The 20,057-nt window shown below is 52.4% G+C and overlaps 1 protein-coding gene across 1 annotated transcript; it reads right to left on the reverse strand.

Moving 5' to 3' along the window:
- Window positions 1-2,061: 2,061 nt before the first annotated feature.
- Window positions 2,062-16,363, reverse strand: TMEM222 (transmembrane protein 222). The gene is made up of 6 exons (XM_004603490.2): window positions 16,141-16,363; window positions 6,696-6,780; window positions 6,015-6,046; window positions 4,322-4,418; window positions 4,110-4,240; window positions 2,062-2,909 (listed from the first exon to the last, which is right to left on the reverse strand). Exons 1-6 carry the CDS (start codon window positions 16,320-16,322, stop codon window positions 2,822-2,824), a joined length of 615 nt encoding a protein of 204 aa, XP_004603547.2. The 5' UTR covers window positions 16,323-16,363; the 3' UTR covers window positions 2,062-2,821.
- Window positions 16,364-20,057: the final 3,694 nt, after the last annotated feature.

The raw sequence follows: 20,057 nt of genomic DNA on the forward strand, positions 1-20,057 counted from the left end.
ATATTTTTGCCGTAGTTTAAGTGCTTTCCACCACATGCACTATGGAAGGGATGCCTTGAGGTTACCCCCCCCACCCCATGGCCCCCAGAGTGGAGGGAAGCCACACCCCTGCCCCTCCCACCATCTGTCCTGAGTCCCCCAACTGGAGATCTTATTTCACATTCCTAAGCTGTGGATGCAGCCCCTGTCCTGGCCCTTGCTCTCTCCAGGGCTTTTTCCTGATCCCCCTGGCTCTCTCTGGGCAGGTCTGTTCCAACCCACTGTCTGGAAGCTTCCTCCTCTCTCATCTGGCCTGCACACAAGGCCCCTCAAGTGAGTGCCTGCAAAGCTGTTGGAGGGCATTTCCAGTACCCTCTCCCCGCCCCCCTCACACTTTATTTACCAACCTCAGCTTTGAAAGAAAAACCCATTCCCACCTCCAGGCCTAACCAGCCCCGCCTCCCTTCCTTCCACACTTCCATGGAACAGATTTTCACCTCAAGTCAGACTATACTCTGCCCACCCCTCAACCCACCCTCTGCACGGCCACAGTAGAGCTGGGACTGACCTGGTTTCCCACACTCTTAGGGCCCTCCTCCAGCCCGGCCTCCAGTCCCATCAATACAGGGGTGATGTCTGAGCTTGTCCCAGTCTCAGGCAACTCCCACTGCTTAGAGGCCTGCAGACGGGTTAAATTTCTGGCTCTGGGGCTGGAATGTGGCTCAGTGGTAAAGTACCTGCCTCACAAGGGTGAGGCCCTGGGTTTAAGCCCTGACTACAAGTGCGTGTGTGTGCGTGTGCACCCTCTGTCTCTGTCTGTCTCTCACTCACTCTCAGATTTGTCACATAGTCCCTGAGTCCTTGGACCAGCTCTATATGCCTCAAAGGCCACTTAATCAAACAGGACAATAGTATAGCCTCCTGAGGAGTGTTCCCAGCTAGGCTGGCCTCTTGCATCCATTCTTCCTGTTTTTTTTTTTTTGTCACAGCACCCCATCTTTCAAAGCAGCCTCTCCCCACTTTTCTTTCCGTGCCATAGTGAGGCCATCTGGTATTTGGGGGCTTCTAGGGCCAGGGGCTGGGTGTGAACATGGCTTGGACATGATGAGCAAACCACTGCTTCTCTGCTTACTGCTGAAGATGGGGTGACAGCACCCTCAAGGCTGTGGGGTGGGGGATGACAGTAGACCAGTGTCTCAAAAGCCACTCGGGGACTTTCACTGCGTGTCCTGTCTCCTAGGCTAACTAAAAGCCCAGTTTGGTGGGAACATGCCTGAAGATTGTTTCTGCACCGTGAATGGTGGTACTTGGGGGTTACTCCCAGTGGTATATGGGGGAACCATGTGATACAGGGGGTAGACCCAGACCTCCTTCATACAATGTATGCACGTTTCTCCATCTTTACTTTCTCTGCATTTTGCCAAGTTTATCCTCTATCCTAGAATCACTCACCAATTCTGATGGGCCCAGTAATGTACAATGTATTTCTAAAAATGGAATTGCACTGAAATGGGAGGGGTCACCTCTGGGTTGCCTGGGAGAAATCTCAGGCCTGGGATGAGTACACAGACCCTGGGTTCCTCAGGCTGGACATTAAGAGCCTTTGGGACTCAGACAGCAACTCCTGGGCTAGTTGAACTCAATTGACAAACACCACAGGCAGGGCCAGGAGGATAATTGGCTGTGAGTGGCCTTTGAAAGCAAGTAGGCCCCGTCTCAATAGATGGAAGCAGGGCAGACATGGGCGCAGGCTGTGGAGGGCGTGTGAGGAGCGAGGAACTGGGGAGGTCCTGAAGCCACTGAGAAGTTGAGGCACATAGGGAGCATGAGGATCTTGGCCATGTAATAGGTGACATGGCAGGGGATGAGGCTTGCCTAAGCTGCCACAGGCCACAGGGTCAGTGGGATGGTTTCCAGACTCTTCTGCCAGGGTCCCGCCTCCACACTCAGGGAGCACTAGAAGGATTCAGTGATGGGACTGCAAACAGCCCTCACCGGAGCGCAGGTGCCTGGGACCTGGAGAAGAAAGGAGCTGAAGGGCAAAGAGGCCACGGAGGGAGAAAACATGGCCAAGGCAGTGTCTCAAGTGCAAACTCTTTATTGCCGTGCCGGGGAGTCCCCACAGAGGGACTGTGGAGCATGGGGGTGGGGAGGCACAGGTCTCTTCTGCAACTTGGAGAGAAGGGGCTGTGGGAGGTGGGAAGAACAGCTGCCCACGAGGTGCAGAAACCACGCGCTGCACCCAGGACGGATCCAGTCACAGAGGTGTGTCTGGGCACGGTCAGCGTCACTTCACCAGCCTGGCTGTGGGGAGCGCCGGTCCCAAACTGGGTGGAGATTTGCCCAAGTGCAGGAGGACACCAGAAGATGGGGTGCAAACTATCTCCAGGCAGAGACTAGCAAACCTTCCAAAGCTGGACCCTGTCAGCTCCCAGGGCAGCCGAGTTCCCGAATCTTCTGAGAGTATCCTTCCACCCGCCCCGGAAAGTCAGGCTCTAAGTCCTGGGCTGGCCATGGTGTCCCCCGCCCCCCAGGCACTGGGCAGAGGGTGGAGGCCCAGGACGCAATGGTTCAAGATCTACAGGGGTGGCTCAAAGAGGAACAACGGAGAGGGTGTCTCAAGAAGGTGGGGGGAGGGTAGGGGTATTGAGTAAACAGGAAACACGTAAACAAACACCCCTCAGCCCCAGGCTCCTCCTCAGTCTTTACTCAGATTAACCCAGATCCCAGGGTCAAACTAGCAGGCCTGTCCCGCCTTTTGGGTGAGCGGAGAGAATCTGGAATGCAAAGAGATGACCTCTGCCTCCTCAGGCTCCCCGCGGGCTGCGGTCCCAGACTGCCATCACCGTAGGTTGAAGACGAGGCTCACGGTCAGGATGATGCCCAGGAGGAGGACGAAGGGCAACCAGGTCTTCACGAAGGCTCCGAAGCTGCCAGAGAGGACAAGAGGGGATGGTGGGGGCCCGTGGGCGGGCACGAGGCGCCCTTCAGTTAGCAGACCCAGGTGGGGTTCTGCACAAAGGAAGCACCTGGAACAAGTCCTCACTCCCCCAACTTGGTCAGCCACAGGACTGGGCCAGGCCTGGCCCTCAGTCTGCAGAAGTGACAGTCAGGGCCTGGGGCGGGGTTGTGGCGGGTTCCTGGTGGAGATCTGATAAGGAGAGGCACAGGAGACTTGGTCGTGGCCCTTTCTGGATCAGCCTCTGGCTCTTATGGGCTCCTCCAAAACCCCTATCTCTAGTGGTGGACTCTGCTGAGCGGACCAGGAACTGGTCTGGGCCTGAAGAGCAGGAGCGCCCCCTCGCCCTCTGCCCTGAGCGCCCCCTCGTCCCCTGCCCTGAGTGAGCTGAGGCTGAAGCCAGCCTGGTGTCAGACCCAGCTGAACCCTGCTGGGCTGCTTTGGGCTCTGCACTGCCAGTGACAGTCTTCTTAGGGTACCTCTAAAGGCCTTCTGGGTTCAGTGTGACCTTCCGCAGCTCTTCCTGCCCTGTGTCATTAAAGAAAGCTTGGAGAGGCCAGCCCGGGTGAGAGCTGGCTCCAAGCGCCCGAGTCACTCAAACCTTAGCTGTGAATTGGCAGTGAGTCTCTTTTTGCAATGCTGGGAATGGAACCGAGGGCTTCATACACACTAGACTAGTGTGGTGCCACTGAGCTATGTTCCCAAGGTTCCCTGTGATTCGGAACTCCTGCCCTTCACTCACGGGCCATGCGGCGGTGACTTCCAAGGGCCTGGCTCCCATGCGCCTCCTGCCCAGAGCGTTGCCTCTCTGGGAGGCTGCAGGAAGGTTGGGGGTGGGGAGGGGTGATGCGTGTTCACTTCTTAAACACAACGTTCTCTGCACACCCATCGCCTCCCAGGGAACTAGTGTCCTCGCCCCCATTTTACCAAAGACAGATGCAGCTTAAGAGAGGCCAAAGCAGTTCCCCATAACTCACAGTGAGCGGGTGACAGAGCTGGGCTGGGAGGAACTTGAGCCACCTCCTCCTCCACCAGGAACTTAGCTAGTTGTTCTAGAACCAGCATGGCTCCAACCAGTATCTGCTTTGTCCCTGTTGGCTGAAGGACTCCAGCAATGGCCCTGAGGGAGGTCTGGCGGAAGAGCCCCCTGGGCAGCGGGTGGGCAGCTCACCTGATGTACTTCCCATAGAGCAGGCAGAAGAAGCAGAGCGTGACCATGTTCCAGTTAGTGCTGTTGTTGTAGCGCATCAGGTTCAGGGCCAGTGCCACATGGGAATGACAGTTGTCACAGCAGAGATTGTGCTGGAGACACAGGTGGGGCGAGGTAAGGCTGGGTGGCAGGGCCCCTCCGCCTGGTGCCCACGTCAGACGCGCCCCACCTACCATGCGGTGCTTGTACTCCTCAGAGGCGTCGTGCACAGCCGTGTCCCATGCATTGGGCCCGCTGGCGTAGACCTGTGCAGGGTCCAGCTTCCAGTACCTGAGGGGAGGGGGTGTTCTAGCACTGGAGCTGCTCCCTGCGCTGCGAGTGTCACATAGTTCCCCAGACAGGGCTGGAGCAATAGCACAGCAGGTAAGGCATTTGCCTTGCACGCAGCCGACCCGAGTTTGATTCCCAGCATCCCATATGGTCCCCTGAGCACCGCCAGGGGTGATTCCTGAGTGCAGGAATTAACCTGAGCCAGGAGTTAACCCCTGTGCATCGCTGGGTGTGACTGCCCCCCCCCCAAAAAAAATGGTCCCCAGACACCTGCTCTGGGCAGGACGTCCTGTGTGGGGGCTACAGGGACAGAGGTCTGCAGAAGATCAACACCAATGCCATACGGGGGACGAGCTGACGAAACCTGCTGCTGCGGGGAGTATGAGGCTTTCAGAGGTCACCACCAAATCCAGGCTGGAGATCAGGGGTGAGGCTGGTGAGGAATGGGGGTGGGCATTCCAGACAGAGGGGGCAGCTATGACAACTGTGAGGGCACTGGTGTGGGACTCATAGGAAGAATGGGGACAGGGCACTGGAAAAGGAGAAAGAGGGAATTGCTTTCTGGGGAACCCGCTGGTGCCCTGGGGGGTTTATTCATCACTCCGGGCCCCTGTGGGGAGTGGAAGAGCAGCATGGAGCTGACCAGGTGGAGGAAACCTCCTTGGGTCGTGGTAGCCCCAGCAAGGGGGACTGAGCGCTCTCAGGCCAAAAATGAGCTGAGCGCCCCCTGGCTGTGGTGTGCAGTCCTGGGACACCAGGCCTGCAGGGGATCCTCCCTGGAAATCAGAGACCTTGAACCTCTCCTCGAAGAGCGGAGGACAGCTCGAAGGGTGGAGTGTATGCCTGAGCCTGAGCTGGTGCCCCCTAGCCCCACCAGACTCAAGAAGTACTGCTCTGCCGGAACTGAGGACCCAATCACCACGGCCAGGCTGTGGATCCCCAGGAGTGGCCCCTGGACATTGCTGGGAAGGCCCCTATAAGGCCCCCCTCCACAACTGTCCTTGGAAAGTAGCTTGACAGCAGACTTCGGTCAAAGGCCCTTGGCTTGGTGTCCACTGCCTGAGGAAGTTAGCAGGGGACGGGAGCATCCTAGGCTGCCCCGCCCCTCCGGGATGCAGACTCAGCGAAAGGATCTGTCCTGAGCCTGTGACAATATGAAGGTGACTCAGGCAGGCCACCAGGTTCTCAAGAAAGAAAAATATGAAAACTGCACATCCCAAAGGAGCCAGCATTAGCTCTGAGACGGCTTGAGCTGCATTTCTTCTCTCCAAGCAGAACTTTCTCACAGTTCCAAACAAAGCCTCCTTAAATGGCTGCTCCCTCCCAGGGCAGGACAAGGATTCTGGCTGAGGCACTAGGGGGCAAGGCCAGGCTGGCCGCTTCCTCAGCAAGGCCCTCCCCTTCGCTCAGCTTCCAATGAGCACCTGGAGAGCGGAGGCAGGAATGGAGCATGGGCCAAGGACATGGGCCAGGGACTGCAGGAGGTGGGGTGCGCCCTGGGGAGCCCGGCTGGCCCTCCCCGCCCCCTCGCCAGGGAGTGAGCGCCTGCTGCTCTGGGCAGGAGGAAACAGCCTGAGGGCTCGCCACATCACTTACTTGGCTGGTTTCCCAAAGGCCATGTTGTCTTCCTGTTGAGGGACAAGAGCAGAGGTCAGTGGGGTACGCAGCAGTCTGAAAGACACAGGTCAATGGGGGCACGTGGAGACTGTGGGCAAAGGTGGGCTCAGGGTCCTGCCCGAGGCTGGCACAGGATCGGAAGTGGCAGCCAGAGTTGCTTTGAGGGACGAAGTCAGAGACCAAAGACTCAGTGTGCAGTGGTGACTGCCCTGTGCCGTGACAGTCCCTCAGGGGAGTTGTGTCATTCCCTCGCCTCTGGGGCACGTTTGCTCCAGGTGCTATGGTCGTCTCTGACCTCATTATGGGCAGCTTTTTCTTTTGTGGGTACAAAATGCCCCTCTGACCTGCTGGCCCACACAGGGGACCTGGGGTGTGGAGCTAAGCCGGGTTCATCAGGACAACTGACAAGGCAATGAGAGACGAGCTTCAAAGGTTCTCACAGTAAAGGCCTGGCCAGTGACGGGCCTTTGTCACGAGAAGCTGACAGCTCTCCACAGAAGCCTTCGAAACCTCCCGAAGACTGTTTAAAGGGAGCACATGCTTTACACGCGGGAGCCCTGAGTTTGATCCCTGACTCTACAGGGTCCCCCAGCACCACTGTGGGGGGCCCCTCCCCGTGAAAAAATAAGCCTTCTGGTCAGGTGCAGGGTAGGAACTCACCGAGACAAAGTAGGGGCCAGCGAAGTCCCTGATGATGCCTGTGGAAGTGCAGATGCCCATGTGGCCAATGATGGGGAAAAACCACCTGTAAGAAAAACGGGCGGGGCAGAACTGTGAGACAGAGGCTGGAGGCATGGTCCCCTGCAAACAGAGGGTGTGCAAGGAGTGCCCAGGACATGCCAAGGGCCTGAGGAAGCTGGGAGAGACAGGTATGACGGTGCACCAGGAAACAGCCCCCCACACCACTGCAGGCTGCTCTCGCCTGAGCCTGGGGCAGAGGGCTCCTGGGGAGGGGCCGGGGGGTTGGGAGTAGGAGGGAAAAACCACTTTCCAAAGCTGACAGCTTGGTCTCAGCCTCGGCAAATGAAGTGCTGAGTATCCACCCAGCGGCGCTTACTGAGCCACTCAGAGCAGCTTCCTGCAGCGCAGCTGGAAACACTATTCCTGACGCCATGCCTGAGTCACACGGGTGATCTTCGGTGCAGGGGAACCTGTGTGCAAGCCCTGACACCACCATGTGTGCATGACCCCAGACACTGCAACACAGCCCTAGAGTTAAACAGTGAAGCAAACTGGGCTATAGTCCTCCAATGAAACAGAACAAACCTCGCTACTCATGCCCTCATTCTCACTGATGTAAGGCAGAGCACAGAAGCTCTCCACAAAATTAGATGCATATTATGGGGCTGGGGCGATAACACAGAGGGTAGGGTGTTTTGCCTTGCATGCGGCCAACCCGGGTTCGATTCCCAGCATCCCATATGGTCCCCTGAGCACCGCCAGGGGTAATTCCTGAGTGCAGAGCCAGGTGTGACCCAAAAAGCAAAAAATAAAATAAAATAAAATAAAAAAATAAAGTAGATGCATATTAAAGTTCAAAAGGGCAGAACTGGGCAACAGCAATAGTACAGTAGGTAGGGCGTTTGCCTTGCATGTGGCTGACCCTGGCACCACATAGGGTCCCCTGAGCCCTCCAGGAGTAATCCCTGAGCTCAAAGCCAGGAGTAAGCCTTGAGCACCCCTATGTAAGGTCCAAAAAGCTTTAGAGAAAAAAAGGGAGGAAGGAAGAATTGATCTATGGGCAAGAAGGCAAGAGGGTGTTATTTCTGTGGCTGAACTGAATGGCAGAGGAGTCGTCTGAGTCTTGGAAATGTTCTCTACTTTGAGCTGGGTGAGATGAATATATATATATATATATATATATATATATATATATATATATAATGAAATACACTGAGTCAAATACAGAAGGTTTGTACTTTTTATCTTATAAAGAAATATTTATGTGGGGCTGGAGCGATAGCACAGCGGGTAGGGCGTTTGCCTTGCACGTGGCCGACCCGGGTTCTAATCCCAGCATCCCATATGGTCCCCTGAGCACCACCAGGGGTAATTCCTGAGTGAAGAGCCAGGAATAACCCCTGTGCATTGTCGGGTGTGACCCAAAAGCCAAAAAAAAAAAAAAGAAATATTTATGTTTATCTTATAAATAAAGGGTGGGGGGCTGGGGGGAGGCTTACTGTGGTTCTTGGTGGTGGAATATGTGCACTGGTGAAGGGATGGGTGTTCGAGCATTGTGTAACTGAGACTTGAGGCTGAAAGCTTTGTAACTTTCCACATGGTGATTCAATTAAAAAAAAAAAGAATGTATTTATTTACATCAATAAATCAGAATGTACAAAAAGGGGGCATTCAAATCTGTTCCGGGGACTTCCCTGAAATGATGAAGGGAGCAGGGCCCAGCAGACACATTCATGCAGCCCCAGCTTCTCCTGGACGCAGCCCTGGTTCCATTCTGACTCCAACATAGAAAACAAAAAACCCTCAACAGAAACACTGACGAAACAGTACACGCAAGGCTGTTCAGACAAGTGCATGGTGCATTACAACAACTTCAAATTTATTTATTTATGTTTTGGGAGCCACACCTGGCTGTGTTAAGGGGCTCCTGGCAGTGTTGGGGGGGGGGTCGCACATGGTGATGAAGATCAAATCCAGGCCTCCTGCATGCAAAGCATGTGCTCAGTACATCGAGCTATTTCTTGAGCCTAAAGTTGATCTTTTACTTTTTCTTTTTTTGCTTTTTTGGGCCATACCTGGTGATACTCAGGGGTTATTCCTGGCTCTGCACACAGGAACTTCTCCTGGAAATGCTTGGGGGACCATATGAGATGTCAGGAATTGAACCCGGATTGGCTGCATATAAGGCAAACACCCTACTCCCTGTACTATCACTCTGGCTCCTCATCTTTTATTTTATATTTAATTTTGGTTTTTGAGTCATACCCATCAATGCTCAGGGGTTGCTCCTGGCGCTGTGTCAGGAATCACTCCTGGCAGTTCTAAGGGGAGCCGCATAGGATGCCAGGGATCAAAGTGCCCGATCTGTGGTACTATTTCTCTGGCCCATCATATTTTAATATATTTTCTCTGTGGGAGATCTGTGGGAGTTCTCTTTGAGTACAGATCAGCTGTACTCAAAGGCTATTCCTGGATCTGTGCCTAGAAGTGACCCCTGGCAGAGATCAGGGGATCATATATGGTGCTGGGGATTGAATCTGCGTAAGAGCGATACAAGGCAAGCACCTTAACCACTGTACTATTTCTTTGACACCAAAGCTCACTGGAAAAAAAAAAAAAAGAAACAGAACAATGATTTTTCCTTTTCTTCCCTTTGCTGGGTTGTGATGAGCAGGAGTCCCATGCTAGCTGATGCTCACCAGGGGTGACCTGCTTTATAGCATCTTCCATTCCTCTTCCCTTCCTTTTTTGCTGTTGTGGCAACACACTTAGTAGATGTGCCCCCCCCTACTCCCTGGGTGCAATCCTTTGCTGCAATGCTTGAAGTTCTGCTTGCAGGGGCTGCTGAGGGTCACAAGTCTGGTTGCAGTGCCCACTAATGCCAGATGGTGCTTGCACCAATCTGGTTGCATTGCTGGTCTGATGTCACTAGGACCATGCTCAGAATGTGAGGGGATGCCGAGGACTGAACTCTCAGCTTCACACTGTAAGGTGGCACCTGGTCACCGAGTGATCCCTGAGCTCAGGCTGAACTTTAGTTGTGCTCCAACACACATGGTTGTGGTATGCCTAAGATCATACACTTTATTATTCCCAATGTTTGCTTTATGTATATTGGCGGGGGGGGGCAGGGAAACAGGGTTGCAGGGGGAGTTTTGGGCCACACCTACTGTTGTTCAGGGCTTATTCCTTTACTCCTGACTCTGTGCTCAGGGATCACTCCGGCAGTGCTTGGGGGGCCATGTGGTACTAGGGACTGAACTGGAGTTGGGTTCATGCAAGACAACCCCATGCCTTAATCTCTACACTACCACTCCAGTCCAAATTTCCTTTTTTTTTTTTTTGACTTTATGGGTCACACCTGGCGATGTGCAAGAATTACTGAGCAAAGACATGTGCTGTGTTTGGCCCCACCCCACACAGTCCTTGAGTAGCGTCTCACAGATTTGTCTTTACCTTAGGACTCAAGTCAGTCACCCTATAGCTGTAAAAGCCAAAGATGGGCCTTAAAAAAATATCTCAGGGGTTGGAGAGACAATATAACAGGTAGGGCAATTATCTTGTATGTAGCTGGCCCAGGTTTGATCCCTGGTACCCGCATATAGTCCCCTGAGCACCATCAAGAATAATTCCGGGGCTGGAGTGATAGTACAGTGGGTAGGGCGTTCGCCTTGCATGCGGCTGACCCAGGTTCAATTTCCAGCATCCCTTATGGTCCCCCGAGCACTGCCAGGAGTAATTCCTGAGTGCAGAGCCAGGAGTAACCCCTGTGCATTGCCAGGTGTGACCCAAAAAGGAAATAATGATAATGATAATAATGATAATAATTCCTGAGTGCAGAGCATCACTGGGTATCTACCTCCACAACCCCGCCCCCACCCCACCCCCCAAAAAAAAATCTCAGGCTTGTGGCTCAGGTGTTAGTGTGCTTGCATGAAGGAGGTCCTGGGTTTGATTCCTTGCACCGCATGGCCCTTCATCTCCCCAGAACACTGGGTATGGGTCCCACAACTGAAAACAGTAATAATACAGTCAGAATACGACTCAAGTTGCAGAATACCTGCCCAGCATAGTTCTGGTGGCCCCCAGACTGAGCCATCAGGCTCACACTGCTGGGCCAAACATTACCTGGAGTGGCCCTAGTGTGGCAGTAATAATGACTGATGGTGATGATGATGGAGGTGGTGGTGGCGATGAGGATGATATAGATAACCGTTTTGAAAAATCTTGGGAAAAAAACCCCTCAGAGACTAAAGTGATAGTACAGGGGATGGGGCACTTGCCTTGCACGTGGCTGACCTGGGTTCAATCCCCAGCACCACGTATGGTCCCCTGAGCCTTGCCAGGACTAGGACTGATCCCTGAGCACTGCCAGATGTTTGAACAACCAAAGAAGTCTTGGTTAACTCTTAATAATGCAAAGTACACAGGAAGCACAGGTTTGCATCCCCTGAGACGGCTCTAGAGGGCCTAACTCAAGTCCCAAGGTGAAGACAAACCCCTGAGATGCAACTCAAGGACTGTGGGGTGGGGCCAAGCATAGTGCATGTGTTTGGAGAACTCTGTGTGTGTGTGTTGGGAGTGGAGGGAAGGAGGAAGCCAGTTCAGCAGGTATTATGCAGGAACAAGTAGAGATGGTGCTCCTGACTAGAAGACCCTGAGTGAGATGCAACAAGATGGAGCTTTTATTTTATTTTTTGGTTTTTGGACCACACCTGGTGATATTCAGGCCTCCTGGCTCTGCCTGGGGAACCATATGGGATGCCAGGGATTGAACCTGGGTCAGCCGCCGCATACAAGGCAAATACTCTACCCACTGTATCTTGGCTCTGGCCCAAGATGGGACTTTTTAAAGCAAGACAGGGAAGTTTTATGATGGTAGAATACAGATCTTCCAGGTCCACACTGGAGTACCTGTGGGCTGGATTGGTCTTTCAAGAAGGTATTTCGGATTTTGTCATTTACTCCCTTAGCACCCAAGAACGGCTTCTTCTTACACTTAGACTTCCAATCCTGGGGCAGTTTGACCCTGCTATCTGCAGAAGTTACTTTACTCTTCTGTGACACTGCCTGCTTCTGGTTCTTTAGCACACCAAATCCTCAGTGCTTTCCTGGCATCTGCCCTTCTCCCTGCCCAGGCGCCTGAACGCTCTGCACAGTTGGCAGCTTTGCAGCACTGGGGTCTCATCAGCTCAACAGTCAACTTCTGAGGTCTTGCCTGACCATGCCATCTGGAGCAGCAGCATGCCAGCCCTGGCATCCCATACACCATTACTCTGCCCCATTTCTTCGTACCTACTGGTACTGGAAATTATCTTGGTTACTTATATGCCCAGTAGCTCTGTCTAAGTAGGGACTTTTTTCTTACTGCTCAGAGTAACCTCCAGGGCAGTGCCTGGCACATAGCTGCAACTCACTGAAGTTCAAATTCATGAACTGAATCAGTGTTTCTCTGTGTCCAGCTAGAGTCCCCTTCCAACCATGCCTTCTTCCTGCAGCCCCCATCCAAAGGCTGGCTCCCCTATTTACACGATTCTTACCTGTGGACTCAACAATGACTGAATGCCTTGAATATAAGAGTAGGTGGGCTCTGACAGCAGGTTCAGATGAGTCTTGTCTTGTTTTGATAAGATATTCCACTGTCAGTGAGAGGTGGAGAGTAATGATTATCTGGTGGGGGCTATCCTGAGGACCGAAGAGGCTGGGCTGACATAGTGCTTAGCACTCTTCTTTGCCCTTGTAGCTAAGTGCGATCATAAGATGGACAATAAAAGCCTTGCTATTTGATTGGACAGGCAGGGACTCATTTGCTGAAGATCCATGGTAGCCACAGGATGGACACTCAGAGCAAGGGGTGAGTGGCTCCTCTGGCTCCTCAGGTCCTGCTTACAGGGCCTAACTTCATTTCTCGCCTGCAATTACTATCATCTGGATGGAGGGGAGTCTGAGCTTGACTAGGATTCCACAGCCCAGCACTATACTGATGGCAGTTACTGGAAATTAGAATAGAGACTAGAGACAACAAAGTCATGGCCAGTGAGGCCCCCAGGGAAGTCTGAAGTCCCCTGAGGGCAACTCCAGAGGAGCCTTATGGTGGCTCTCAACTCAGAACCTGCAATTAAAGGTCCTCAACAATTATTTATTGAATGAAAGAAGAAATGAGTTACTAATTCTGGACCTCTATTGAGAAGGAAGAATATCTCAATGGAAAAAAGCTCATGTTGGCTTCCAAGCCCTTATAGTACAGCAGGTAGGACACTTGCCTTGCATGTGGCTGACCCAGGTTTGATCCCTGTCACCACATATGGTGCCCTGAGCATCACGAGTGAGCTCTGCATAAAGCCAAGAATAAGCCCTGACAGCACTGCCAGGGGTGGCCCCCCAAAAGAATAAACAAAAATAAATAAAAAATTTTTTACTGGAGGGGCCGGAGCGATAGCACAGCGGGTAGGGCGTTTGCCTTGCACGCGGCCGACCCGGGTTCGATCCCCGGTATCCCATATGATTCCCCAAGCACTGCCAGGAGCAATTCCTGAGTGCAAAGCCAGGACTAACCCCTGAGCATTGCTGGGTGTGACCCAAAAAGCAAAAAAAAAAAAAAAAATTTTTTTTTTTTTTACTGGAGACAACAGTATTTTCATATTTTTGGCCGCAACCAGCTGTGCTCAGGTTGTGCTTACTCCCAGCTCAGCACTCATTCCTGGCTGTGCCTGGGGGACCATTGGGGGTGCTGCGGATCAGACCTGGATTGGCCATGTGCCAAGCAAGAGCTTATCCGATGTGCTCCCTGGTCCCAACCAGTATGCATTTTCATGAAGTTGATCAGAGGACTGAATGAATCAACATGAAATTCTTACAGCAGAGGGGGCTGGAGTGATAATACTCCAGAGGGGGCTGGAGTGCAAGGGGGTTTGTCTTGCACGCGGCCGACCAGGGTTTGATTCCCAGCATCCCATATGGTCCCCCAGCACCGCTAGGAGTAATTTCTGAGTGCAAAGCCAGGAGTAACCCCTGTGCATCGCCGGGTGTGACCAAAAAAGTAAAAAAAAAAAAGAAGAAATCCTTACAAGAGGGTCCTGGACAGAGAATGCATTTCGTCGCTGTTTTTAATCAGAAGCAGAGGTTATTACCGTTTTTCATGCAGAATGATGACCATCTCTGAGGGACTGCTCAGATTTTTGGACTTGATTTTCTCTCTAGTCCTCCTCCAAAGACAGATGACAGTTCCTGGTACCATACCAATCCCTTGATCAGTGCTCTAAGTCAGCAATCATCCCAAAGCATTACAGGGGTTAGTTGTTCGGTCTTCAGCCCCTTTTCTCTTCTGCTGGAGGGCAAGTTCTGTGATAGGAATGTGAGCCATTTCAGAGGGGCACTAGGTCAGATTTCCAGGTGCACATGTAAAGGAATCCCTGTGCATGAATCTGAGTGACAACAGGTTGTGAGCCGCTCCTGGTCCAAATGGGGATCATGGCACCTCGACACCTTGACCTCATGTAGCTACAAATTCTCTGAAGATCAGCAGGCTCCCTGAAAGGGTTTTCTTTGGGAGGAGGGGGGAGAGGGTTTATACCCCGCTGTTCTCAGGGCTTACTCCTGGATCTGTGCTCAGGGACAACTCCTGGTGTGGCTCCAGGGAGCATATGCAGTGTCAGATTCAAATCTAGGTCAGTTGTTATGTGCAATACCAGTGCTCTACCTGCTGTATTGTATTCTCTGGCGTGAGAATTTAAACTAAGTTTATGACAGCAAGGATGTGCTTTTCCCTCCACCAGTGCTGGGATGCTCTGGGATTTGGAGCCCTTCCTAGTGATGCTCGGCTCACGTGTTTGGTCCAAGGCCAAACAAAGGTGTTGGGGGGGGGGGTGACGGGTGTGGCATGCTGTGCCGGCTTTCCACCTGATTGCATGTGCTCTACCACTTATGCTATCTCCCCTCCCTGCCACTGCATATTGTTTTGGGGCCACACCCGGCAGAGCTATTCCCAGCATGTGCCAGTGCTTGATTAGGGTCAGTGGCAGACAAGGCAGGCGCCTTGAACCTTTACTATTTCTCCAGTCTCTCTATACTCTTTTATTTATTTATTTTTTGTTTTTTGAGTCACACCTGGCGATGCACAGGGGTTACTCCTGGCTCTGCACTCAGTAATTAGTCCTGGTGGTGCTCAGGGGACCATATGGGATGCTGGGAATCGAACCCTGGTTGGCCGCGAGCAAGGCAAACACCCTACCCACTGTGCTATTGCTCCAGCCCCGCCCCCTGTATATTCTTATAATCTAGAACTAATCTAGGTACATAGAAGCCACTTAGCAATTATATTAAAAGAACACTAAATTAATAACACACTTTCTTAAAATGTTTATTTTAGAGGATTTAAACCGGGATGTTCCAAAACAAATGCATAAGCTTTCGAAAACACAAGGTATTTTAACACAGAGACAAGACAATTGTAGGGTCAGCAACAAGTAACGGCCAAAACCAATCCTCTCTCCATGCTGCCCCTTGGCTGCTTTTGATAGAAAGAACAAGTAAATCCCTCTTCAGGTGAGATGGGAGAGAACAAGTTATGGAGTCAGAAAGCTGAGTCTGGCGGCCTTGGCTTACTGCGATGAGAACCACATCAAGACACCAGCCGAGACATGAACATGGGAAGAGAAAACCCCCTCCTACCCCCAATGCGGCTGGTGGGCCGGGACAGAACACTCGAGTACAGCCTGACATGGACGAGGAACTGAGGTCCATCCCCAGCACCGCATTGAAACAAAAGAATGTGGCTGTAAAATTCAGAATGGGAAGGAGCTTGGTTGTCGGTCCCAGGGCCATTAATGCTGGGTAAGGAGGGCAAACCTACACCCCCACCCCACACGCAGGGACCACCTCGCCCTGCCGGGGCGCCAGCTTCTCCCCTGACACAGGCTGATGCCAGGGCAAGAAAGAGCCTCGGTCTCGGCGGGCGTCACCCTGGGACCTCAACCTGCCCATCAGTGTGAGGTGTGCGCGCTCCTGCCTCACCTCCGAGGCCAGGAGTGAACTCCCGGGTCTCCGGGGGCCCCAAAGAAGACGTGATCCCTACCCAACTCCCACCCCCGCGTCCATTATTGTCAAGGATTTAAGCTTGGCTGCTCCCAAACATTTAAACGTGGATGCTGTGCGGGCTGGAAATGGTTTGCAAGCGTCTGTGCATGAATGAAGAGACCAACACATGAATGGAGGCGCCCGGTGGCACCGTCCGGGGCCGCTCGTCCGTGGGTGCCGGGTGCGGGGCCGCTCGGCCCCTCTCCCGGGCAGGGCTCTCGGGCTCCCCCGGGTGCCGAGGGCGAGGCGTGAGCGTCCTGCCCGGGCTGGACGCCGCTCCGGGGTCATCCGAGGACGCCGCCCCGGTCCCGGATCTCCGCGTCCCGAGCCGACGCAGGAGGAGACTCACGTGAGCACCGGGATGGGCGTCCAGACCACGCAGTAGGGGAAGCGGCTCCGCTCCACGTCCATGACGGCGGCACACTGCGTCTGGTCCTTGTGAATTGCCGTCGGCGCCTCCACTTCCGCCATCCCGGGCGGGGGTGTCAGCGGCGGCAACAGGAGCTTCGAACTTCCTTCCGCTCCCGCCATACTGCGCGCACCGCGCTCCGGGCGCTCGCTCCTGCGACGTCACTTCCTGGAGGAGGCGTCCGCCGACTTGCTCGTCCCCCCGGGAATTGGAGCCGTGTCCCTCTGGGCCCGGTTGCCTGACCCCGCTCCTGGGGTTCCCGCCGGCCCACGTGTTCGCGCCGACGGACTGCCTTCAAGCATTACCCAGAGCTCTGAATTTCTATATCCCAGGCCATCCCCAGGGGCCCGATCATCAGTTTATTGCGTGCTCCTTAGGTGCCAAGTTCTTGACGTGTATTATTCCTAACTCTATAAAACTGGTTAGGACCTGGGAGGTATCTCAAAGGGCTAGAGCTAGAGCTTTTCCTTTACTTTTGAGAGGCATGGGCTATTGATCCCCAGCACCGTATGGTCCTCTTAGCGCAGCTGGGAGCACAGAGCCAGGAGTAGCCGTTCTGAGCACTGCTGAGCACTTCCAGGTGAGGCCCCAAATTGAAACCAAATCACTTACGACGACTTTAGATGCTTTCCCTAGGGAGAAACAGGATGGTGAAGTGAGTGGCTGCATTGCAAATCCAGGCATATCTCCCTTGCCCTTTCCATTTTGTGATCTCTCATGACATAATGGTAGTAAAGAAAGGGCAATATGTACAAAGGCTGAAAGTCTCCGGGAAATTAAGTGCTTATTTTGGCGGGGCTGGGATGCGGCAGGTGTTTTGTGTGGGGTCTATACCTGTATTCCTGGCACTAGGCTCAGGATTGACCCCTAGTGGTGCTTGAGGGATCGTATGTGGTACTAGGGATTTGAAAGGGGTCTTAGGGTTTCAAGACAAGCACCTTAACCCACTACAATCTCTCCAAACTTGAAAGTTAAGTAATTGTCTCAAATAGTACATAGTTGTATAAAGAAGCCAGATTCAGAGACCAGAAATATAGTGCAGGGACTAAGACTCTTACCTTATATATGGTGGACCCAGGTTCTATGTGCATATGCTCCTCTGCATACAACTCCTGAGCACTAGAGTGTGGCCCTAACCCCATCTCCTTCCCCCCCCAAATCTATATTTATATATTTTTTTGGATCATAGCCAGCAGTGCTCAGGGCTTACTCCCGGCTCTGCACTCAGGGATCTTTCCTGGTGGGGCTTGGGAATCCGGATTGGGGTGCTGGGGATTGAACCCAGGTTGGCTGCATAAAAGGCAAGTACCTATTCCACTGTACTATGTCTCTGGCCCAAACTCACTCCTCCCTCCTTCCCTCCCTCCCTCCTTCCCTCCCTCCCTCCCTCCCTCCTTCCCTCCCTCCCTCTCTCCCTCTCTCCCTCCCTCCCTCCGTCTTCCTTCCTTCCTTCCTTCCTTCCTTCCTTCCTTCCTTCCTTCCTTCCTTCCTTCCTTCCTTCCTTCCTTCCTTCCTTCCTTCCTTCTCTCCTCTCTTTCTCTTTTTCTCTCTCTCCTTTTTCTCTTTCTTTTCCACACCCAACTGTATTCAGGGCTCTCTTCTGGCTCTGCCCTCAAGGATCACTCCTGGCAGGACTTGGGGAACCATATGTTCTCTGGCTCAAAAATTAAAAAATAATATAGAAACCAGGCTCAAATACTGACTTATCTGGGACTTTAAAAAGGATGCTGAGCCAGCCTGGGATATACCTCAGTGGCAAAGTGAGTGCTTGCTTATGTGAAGTCTCCTGGGTTCGTCCTTGGCACAAAGAAAGAAAGAAAAAGAAAGAAAGAAAGAAAGAAAGAAAGAAAGAAAGAAAGAAAGAAAGAAAGAAAGAGAGAGAGAGAAAGAGAGAGAGAGAAAGAAAGAAAGAAAGAAAGAAAGAAAGAAAGAAAGAAAGAAAGAAAGAAAGAAAGAAAGAAAGAAAGAAAGAAAGAAAGAAAGAAAGAAATTGGCTTTTTGGGCCACAACCGGCAAGCTCAGGGATTACTCCTGGCTCTGCTCTCAGGAATTACTCCTGGTGGTGCTCAGGGGACCATATGGGACGCTGGGAATCAAACCAGGGTTGGCCGTGTGCAAAGCAAACGCCCTATCCCCTTTGCTATCGCTCCAGCCCCCAACATACTGTCTTTAATCTGTTGGCATGGTAGGGAAAATGGGACAACAAAGTCAGGCAGAAGAGAGGTAAGGGTAAATCCACATAGGAAGATGGGAGCTGTGCTTTTAGGGTTTTGTTTTGTTTTAGGGTCCTTTTTTTTCTTTTTGTGTCACGCCCAGCGATGCAGGGGTTACTCCTGGCTCATGCACTCAGGAATTCCTCCTGGCGGTGTGGGGGACCATATGAGATGCTGGGAATCGAACCCGGGTCGGCCGTGTGCAAGGCAAACGCCTTACCTGCTGTGCTATCGCTCCAGCCCCTTAGGGTCCCTCTTGATGATGCTCAGTGGCTGCTCTTGGCACAGTGCTTGAGGGAGTGGTCAATCATGGTGGTGTTCAGGGAACCATGTGGTACAAGAATCAAACTTGGGTTTCCTGTATGCAAAGTATGAACTGCAGCATGTGAGCTCTCTCTGGCCGTGGGCAAAGTATTTTCTTTTTTCTTTTTTTTGTTTTTCAGGTCATACTCGGCGATATTCAGGGCTTACTCCTGGCTCTGCTCTCAGGAATCACTCCTGACAGTGCTCAGGGGACTATATGGGATGCTGGGAATCGAACCTGGGTCGGCCGCGTGCAAGGCAAACACCCTACCCGCTGTGCTATTGTTTCAGCCCCTGGGAAAAGTATTTTTTACCATTTCCTTGATGTTGATTTATAGGAAATCTGCTGTCATCACTTAATATCTATTATTGCTTATTTGGGGCTTTTAGGCTATACCCTGTAGGTAATTATCAGGGCCATTCCTGGCTCTGTGCTCAGAGTGACCCCTGATGGTGCTTAGGGAACCATATATAGTGTCAGTTTGTTAGGAAACAAGGCAAACATCTCCTGTACTATCTCTCTGGCCCATATTTTATTTTAATGTTTTAAAAATGTTTTTTTTTAATTTGTTTTTTTGGGAACACACCTAATGGTGTTCAGGGGCTACTCCTGGCACTTGGGGGTTATTCATGATGCTTAATGCTTGGGGAATCATGTGTTCCAGGGATGGAACGGAGCCTTCCCATATGCAAAGCATATGCTCAGTCTGTTGAGCTCTCTGGCCCTAAAACAGTCATCCTATTTCCTCCCCCTTTTCTTTCCTTCATTGTTGGTGTTATGATGACAACACAATGTGTGTGAGGGGGTTGCACATATACCTGCCTGTGGGGTACCTACATTTTAGCTGTGCTCACTGGGCTCTCACATCAGATTGTGGTGCTTGCACACTCAGTCATGGTTTTCATCCAGATTTGCGATTGTTTAGGTGTGGTGCTTGCATACATATTCTCCGGGGACTCACTATGAAGTTGAGGTCCCCTCATTATTGTGGTGCTTGCTGCAGTGTTCACACATGCTCATCAGAGATTGCATTTTCTGGCTATGGTGCTTGTGAATTTTTTTTTCTTTTTGTTTTTCTTTTTGGGTCACACCCAGCGATGCTCAGGGGTTACTCCTGGCTTTGCACTCAGGAATTACTCCTGGCGGTGCTTGGGGGACCATATGGGATGCCGGGGATCGAACCCGGGTCGGCCGCGTGCAAGGCAAACGCCCTACCCGCTGTGCTATCGCTCCGGCCCCTGGTGCTTGTGAATTTTGTTTTGTTTTGGGGCCACAGCTGGAGATGCTCAGGGGCTACTACTGGCTCAGTACTTTCAGGTTGCTTCTAATGGTGCTCCCCG

Source organism: Sorex araneus, chromosome 5 (assembly GCF_027595985.1).
Source record: "Sorex araneus isolate mSorAra2 chromosome 5, mSorAra2.pri, whole genome shotgun sequence".
In the NCBI taxonomy this organism is placed as follows: domain Eukaryota; kingdom Metazoa; phylum Chordata; class Mammalia; order Eulipotyphla; family Soricidae; genus Sorex; species Sorex araneus.

Bases quoted from the DNA above. Each gene is read 5' to 3' on its own strand.
- TMEM222 (XM_004603490.2), bottom strand. From the start codon at position 16,322: ATGGCGGGAGCGGAAGGAAGTTCGAAGCTCCTGTTGCCGCCGCTGACA. The intron at 6,047-6,695 runs GTGAGTTCCTAC...GTCCCTCAACAG, and splicing joins CTGGCCCCTACTTTGTCTCG to GAAGACAACATGGCCTTTGG. The intron at 4,419-6,014 runs GTAAGTGATGTG...CCCTCCCCTCAG, and splicing joins GCCTTTGGGAAACCAGCCAA to GTACTGGAAGCTGGACCCTG.